The sequence below is a fragment of the Colossoma macropomum genome, unplaced genomic scaffold (genome assembly GCF_904425465.1).
Source record: "Colossoma macropomum unplaced genomic scaffold, Colossoma_macropomum, whole genome shotgun sequence".
NCBI classification, from domain to species: Eukaryota; Metazoa; Chordata; class Actinopteri; order Characiformes; family Serrasalmidae; genus Colossoma; species Colossoma macropomum.
This window is the reverse complement of record NW_023494807.1, coordinates 1,769,556-1,777,279: the sequence shown is the minus strand read 5'-3', so window position 1 is coordinate 1,777,279 and position 7,724 is coordinate 1,769,556. Positions and strand designations below refer to the sequence as shown.

Sequence of the window (7,724 nt, the reverse complement as noted above, 5' to 3'; positions counted from 1 at the left end):
GGGTAGGTCCCGGTGACCCTCTCCCGGGCAGGGTACACGCTTGTCTGTGTCCATTTTTCATAGAGGATCCTCTATCCTCCTATGAATTTTATTTACTATCCAAAATGTCTAGTGAATGTACATGTCCTCTGAGTAATATTTGTAATGATTTGTAATGTTGATTATGGTAAAATACTGGTAAATCTCTAAAAATAGATTTTTTCTGGGGACTATTTTGCCTTACAACACCTTGCAGGTACCTCTCCACTATGAATGAATAAAAAAAAATTTGTTTTAGGCCAAAACCTGATCTCAAAACTATCTTAAGCATCAGACAGCATATTCATATCTAATTTTATGTAATAATTTTCTGTGAGGTAGTTTATAGAGGCATTAAACGCTATAGATTTCTGGTTCCTATCACCACCATTGTGTACAGTTCTGACAGCATGAATACTGCGTTTCATATCAAACCTAAATGACTTTCTTTACATCGTAAATATTGAATTTCACTGTATTTCACAGAAATGTATCTAATGCTCTCACCTGTCTTTCTATACTTGTTGCAGCTGTAAGGGATTCTGTTCATCCTGACCTCTCAGCAAGTGCCCAGAGGATCCATAGCATGACCAACTTCAGTTTCTCCAGCTCCTCCAACCACAGCTCGGCCTATGGGAGCCCCCGCAGGCCAGTCACAGTCTTTAGCGTGCTCACCTTCACCCTGCTGGCCATGCTGGTGGTGGCCACGTTCGTGTGGAACATGCTGGTTCTGGTCACCATCCTTCGGGTCCGCACTTTCCACCGCGTCCCACACAACCTGGTGGCCTCAATGGCCATTTCGGACGTGATGGTGGCCGCTCTGGTCATGCCGCTAAGCCTTGTCCATGAACTGAACGGCCGACGATGGAAGCTGGGCAGGGTCCTGTGCCACGTTTGGATCTCCTTCGACGTTCTATGCTGCACGGCCAGCATCTGGAACGTGACAGCCATCGCGCTGGACCGCTATTGGTCCATCACCCGGCACCTGGAGTATACACTGAAGGCCCGGAAAAAGATCTCCAACGTAATGATCGGATTAACATGGCTGCTCTCTTCGGTCATCTCCTTGTCTCCTCTGTTTGGCTGGGGTGAGACGTACTCGGAGGAGGGCATGGAGTGCCAGGTGAGCCAGGAGCCGTCCTACACCATCTTCTCCACCTTCGGGGCCTTCTACCTGCCACTCTGCGTGGTGCTCTTCGTCTACTGGAAGATTTATAAAGCAGCCAAGTTTCGGATCGGGTCCAAGAAGACCAACACCATCACACCAGTGGCTGAAGCTGTCGAGGTATGCAATGTTTTAGTTTAATCCCTGCAACCTACAAGCTTAATATTCAAATAGTCCAATACTGATTATGAAACTTTGAGTATCGACTGTTTTTAATGGAAACAGAGGCCTGAAGTCATGGTCAGACCAGACTGTTGTCTTGCTATTTTTTTTTGCCAGGGTGGAGCATATGGTATTTTTAGAGAATGTAAGGTTCTGTGAACAGCTAACATTGACTAGTGAACTAGTTTACAGTTTCACCACCACTCGTGTACAATTCTGATTTCAAACCTGAATGACATTCTTTACTAACATTGGCTAGTGAACTGTGGGCAAAAGCGACATTATGTTTACCAAGGATCTACTCTGTTAAGTCAACAAATTTAAATATGGCCTTTTCTATACATTTTATTGCACAATTTCTGTTTATTTGCAGTGCAACATTTTGTAAAACATATCAAATGTGCCATAATATTTTATTTTTTCCCCAATATGTTAAATTCAGCAAATAAACTGTAGTTGTGCATTAAAAGTGTGTTCTCTTTAGAGGATGTGTCAATTTATTTTCACTTGGAAAATCAACAAAACATGGAATTTGACCAGGGGTGCCTGATTGACGATCTATGAATAGGATTCATAGGATTCTGCTAATTTTCCAAGCTATACATTTTGAAAATTGCCACAATCCCAGAAATAATGAAAGTACGTCACCTGAAGAACATAATAGTTTTAAATAGAATGGAAACTTTGGTCAGTTGGACTGGTCAATTTTAAAAAAAGGCCTTCTGATATTTTTAAGGCATTTTAGCATTCGGCGCTCAGAAGTCTCAAAACAATGTATTCTTTAAGAGGAATTTCCACAGATATATTTTGATTTCTGCATAGTTCAGTCATTGAGATGTAAACAAAGTCATTAAGAGTGATTTGTTCTGAGATAGTTTATTGTAGAGAAACTTGCAGACTTTCTGTTCAGTGGTGGTGAGAGGAACCAGGGGTCAGGACGTCTACGGCACAAATATAGCCATTTTATTTACTACAGAGTTTTTATATGAGACATTGATAAGGGTCAAACAGTGCTAAATCTGAACAAAAAAGCATAAAAGAGTATTTTTGGGGGACTGTTTTGCAGTGGTGGACAGTAACTAAGTAAATGTAATTCGTTACTGTACTTAAGTAGTTTTTTCGTGTATCTGTACTTTACTGAAGTTTTTCCATTTTGGGTGACTTTTTGCTTTCACTCCACTACATTTCAAAGTAAATATCACACTTTTTACTCCGCTACATTATGAGAAATCTGTCGCTCCTTTTGGCTTGTGTGTGTATAAAAACGTAACATGTCAAAACAAAAGAAGCGCAAAGCAAAAACACCAATCAGGGCACAGCGCTCACTTTGTTTTGAGCTGTTGGTCATATCGACCCAGTGCAGCACACGGTTCAACATCAGTGCAGCAGCGTAAAATTTTGGGAGGGTCTATTCAACATAAATGATGAACTAACCTAACTTTGTGTAAACAGACCACAATATAGAAATATGTACACATATGCAGTTGTGACTGACGTGTCTTTTTTTCTGAATTTACACAAACATTATTTCATTTTATAGTAAATTAGTTTTGCTAGTTTATGTTTATGAACAGAGACCTACAGATGCAGTTTAGTAAAGGAAACTCATTTGTGAATCTGAGTTTAAAGTTTTTATTAAACTTAATCTTGTAACTAAGTTCAAATAAATCTTAAACTGAAACTTCGCTTGTTTGTAAAAAGTGATTTCAGAGCCACTCAGTTCTACCTGATGGGAACTGTTTGCCTTCAGTGTTTTGTGCTTATGATAATTTTAATAGACATCAGTGTCACATCAGCGTTTACCAAGAGAGACACTGGAGTATTTTCACCTAAACTGAGTTAATGAAGCGAGTCTTGTTACAAAAACAGTAATAGGACATCAGAGTCATAATTAATCTTTTAGTACTTTTACTTTCGATACTTAAGTACATTTGAAGGCAAATACTTTTGTACTTTTACTCAAGTGGAGGTCTAAAGGGAGGAACTTCTACTTTTACTGGAGTAACATTTTACCTTGGGTGTCTCTACTTTAACTCAAGTACATGATTTGTGTACTTCGTCCACCACTGCTGTTTTGCTGCACAGCACCTAGTATGTAGCTCTCCACCATAATTGTGTGTTAAAAATATGCTTTTAGGGCAAAACCTTATGTAAGAACTGTTGTAAAATAATGTTTAAGGCATCAGTCAGTGTACTTATGAACATTTAATGTACAAACTTTCTGTGATGTAGCTTTTAGAGGCATTCAACTCTTCAAATGTCTGGTTTCTATCACCACCACTGTAAACAACTGAGATCTTACTGGTGGAAATGTGTGACTTTTTTGCATTTGAGGCCTAAATATCGAGCCGGACCTTCTGTGACCATCTGTGTGTGTGACGTAAAACTACAAAGAATTCCACCCAACACCTCAGACTTTTAAAATGACTATTTCAGGTTAGACAGAGTGACTCACAGTAGCACATGCACACCATATTTCAGTGTGTTTCCTTTTTCTCCTGACTCAGTAATTCTGCTTCGCTCAATTTTAGCGAAAACTTATGTATGGTGAGAAAAAGAAAATGTCTGTAATTCACATGCAGATGTAGATGTAGATAATCATGAACTGTCAACCACAACTTTCAAGTTAGTCATGGACAAAAACATTTGTCTCTGTCTTGACATTTCCAGAAAGCCACCGAACCCTTCAAACAAGCCTTTAGTAGATCTGTAGGCAGCAAAAACTATGTTGAATCTTGCATTGCCAATCAGATTCTCTCATTTTGTACTGTTCTTTTCCAATAGGGAATTGTTTCAGTTAATATAATTAGACATCATCTCAGCAACCATTTAAGTTAAACCTTGTGTTAAAATGAATATGCTTTTAGTAGGTCACGTTGTCCCTAAGGGCTCCATTAAGTTGAACAGCAGGTGGTCAGTTCCTGAACGTGTCCAGGCACTTTAGTTGGACGTAACCTTGACATGCAGACCGCTGAGTCTCAAAAGTGCTGGAAGGCTATAAAGGCTAAAAGGCTTTTTTTGTTTCCTCTGTGGACTAAAGGACTCTCGACTGGATCACAAGGCTTCTGGTCTTATTCAGATCTTATGCTATGGCAGACAATGAAACGTTTATCCTCTGTATGTATGTATGATGTAACTTTATATATACATATATATATATATATATATATATATATATATATACACACACGCACACACACACACACACACACACACACATATATATATATATGTATTTTTTTTATAAATGTGTGTGTGTGCACATATATGTAATATAGTATGTAATATATTATTACATAATAAGCCTTATTATTCAGTTACTACAGGGACTTCAGTGCAAACTGGCTGAGCTATTCTTGACCTCTAGAAGTGTGTAATAAAACTATGCGCCTGCCAGTGGGCCCTGACCACTTAAGGGGTTAACTATTTCCAAACCTCCCCAGTTGCTAGTAGCTATCAACCAATATCTGATTTAGCTGAACAGTCCTTCATTAAAATAAATAAGCTGTGCTGGTTATGGAATTAAGCCAATCTTGATGGAGTAAATATCAAATACAAATAGAGTAGTAAAATCACAATAGAATAATTGTTGTATTTATAATTGTTAAAATAATTGTACTTTACTTTTAATGTAAGTCAATGGAACCAGGCTTTTGGTCCATTCATTGTGAAATTTACACACAGTGCAAAGGGCAACAGATACTTTCAAACACTGTCAAAAACCGAAAACCGACAAAAATGGAGATATAAGGTTTTCTTCCGACAACAGCGATATATATAATCATACTTTTCATTAAAACACAAAACAGTTTATTTAATTGCAGAAAAGTGTTTTAACTGATTTTCACACTTTTGGACAAATTTATTTCAAAACAACAGGACCAAACTGCTCACCATGTGGGCTTGAGGGACAGGGATGACAGGGATGACTAAAACGGCATATATATATATATATATATATATATATATATATATATATATATATATTATATATATATACAACATTTATTTTTTTCAAACCAAAACCAAGCCAAATACAATTCTTGTATATAAAGGTCTGTGTAATGTAGGTGTCGAGGCAGGTAGCAAATGTGAAGTAGCTTTACTGGGGGCATTCCAGTACTCATTGTCCATTAAACAGGCAGGGGTCAACACACAGGCAGGCAGAGAAAAGATTCATGTTCAAAAAAACGAGAAAAAAAGAAAAAAATCAAAGGAACAAAACAAAGAAAACACAGCTTCGTACACTTGGTATATGAAGGAGTCTTAACGAGTTCACGTTGCAATATATATATGGGACATTATTTCATATAGGTACTTACATAGATGTAATACATATGGGACATATTAATATTACATACTGGTACTTACATATATGTAATGCATATGAAAGATATACACATATATAACAAAACATGTTATTTGATTAAGGGTTTTCAAACTTTAATATATGACTGTATGTCCTGTGTTTATGCTTTCTGGTGTAGGTGAAGGAGGCGTCCCGGCAGCAGCCTCAGATGGCGTTTACGGTGCGGCACGCCACAGTGACGTTCCAGACGGACGGAGAGACGTGGCGGGAGCAAAAGGAGCGGCGGGCAGCGCTGATGGTGGGAATCCTCATCGGAGTCTTCGTCCTCTGCTGGATCCCTTTCTTCCTGACCGAGCTGGTCACCCCGCTCTTCTCCTGCCACGTCCCACCCGTGTGGAAGAGCGTTTTCCTCTGGCTCGGCTACTCCAACTCCTTCTTCAACCCGCTCATCTACACGGCCTTCAACAAAAACTACAACAACGCCTTCAAAAACCTCTTCTCCAGACAGCGCTGACAGCAGGCAGCGGCAAAAAAGAGGCTTTCTGAACTTCTGAAGTCCTGATCCCATCCGAAACTGGCATCACAGCTAATTTAAGGCCTATTTTAAAGGACCCGTATCGTGGAAAACAGAGTATCCTTCACTTTCTTTTTAAATAAAAGTTTTTGATGTGGTATGTAAACACTGTGAAAGTTTTAAAAACGTACTGTTCACTCCACGGTCCATATATGAAATCTAGGCTGTTCTGAATTCATTGTTTTGTGATGTCATAAAAGCACCACATTTACATATGGCCACCCTTTCAGCCTACAGCAGTTTAGCCTGCCTATGTCCACATTATGGAATGGAAAATATCAGCCTGGACTGCTTTTTGAATGAGGCACAATCCAAAGTAGCCAATCAGAACCAACATCATTTACATATAGCAGTCTTAAAGGCACAGTAACAACAGCTTATTTAATTCTGAGAGACAAAGATGAATGGAGAACGATTATATCCAAAGGAATTACAACTATTTTTGGGAGATAAAATCACACAAACAGCATAACTGGGGCTCAGGGTAGACAATATACGCAACAAATTGAAGGAGACAGGCCCTTTAATAGATTAGTACCATCTGTGTTAAGCCTGATCACACTGGTGCTTTTTTAAGGCAGTTTTACTCCACTGCACTTAAAAAAGACCTGTTGAGGTAGTTTGACAAACAATTTGAAAATACCTGAACTGTAATTTATGTAGAGGCGACAAAAAGTCATATACGCTGACTCTAGTCTGTTAGATTCAATGGAAATGTGTGTAATAATAAAAGTTCATACAGCAATTTATTTTCAAACAACAAGTACCAGGTTGTGCTCTATTTTATGCTGTTTTTGTTGAGCTGACTTAAACAGACATTGTCCACACTTTGCAACACTGAGGCACTTTTTCAGAAGTCAACAAAGTAGTCTAAATACAGTCGTATGCAAATGTGTGGGCGCCTCTGGTCTAATTGATGTCTTGTTGATTTTCTAAGTAGAATAAGTTAAACAGTTTGTCTACAGAGAACATATGTCTGCAGATTTTAAAGCACAAGTTTATTTACTTAATTAAACAAATTGGGAAAAATAAACATAAAAGCTGCGTTCCAAAGCTGCGTCACAGAAGGCCGTTCCAAAGTGAAGGACCCTTCATATGCAGCCTAGAAATGCAGCCTACGTTCGGAGTGATTTCAATGACACATTAGATGTATCCGTCCAGGTCTTTGGTTACCCACAGTTCTCTGCGCACAAATGATGCGAAAGAAAAAAACAGCACCACGAAAATGTTACCTTTACCTTATAAAGTATGAAATGATTGATTGATTAAAGCATTTGTCCATATATCGTATATCATCCATATATTTTATTTAGAAGTGTTTGTATTTATGTAGTTTATCGCACATCGTACATCATACGTACATAAGAACATCTCCTCCGTTTCCGCGAAGAAATGAAAAAGCAACAAATTGAATGCAACTAGTTCCCTCACAAGATTCGTGCCACAAAGAGGCGGGACCTTACCGATGACATCACCACGCAGCCTCGCTAGGACTG

At 38.5% G+C, this 7,724-nt stretch overlaps 1 protein-coding gene across 1 annotated transcript; it reads left to right on the top strand.

Moving 5' to 3' along the window:
* Positions 1 to 604: 604 nt before the first annotated feature.
* On the top strand, positions 605 to 6,168 carry htr5aa (5-hydroxytryptamine (serotonin) receptor 5A, genome duplicate a). The gene is made up of 2 exons (XM_036556704.1): positions 605 to 1,303; positions 5,833 to 6,168. Exons 1-2 carry the CDS (start codon positions 605 to 607, stop codon positions 6,166 to 6,168), a joined length of 1,035 nt encoding a protein of 344 aa, XP_036412597.1.
* Positions 6,169 to 7,724: the final 1,556 nt, after the last annotated feature.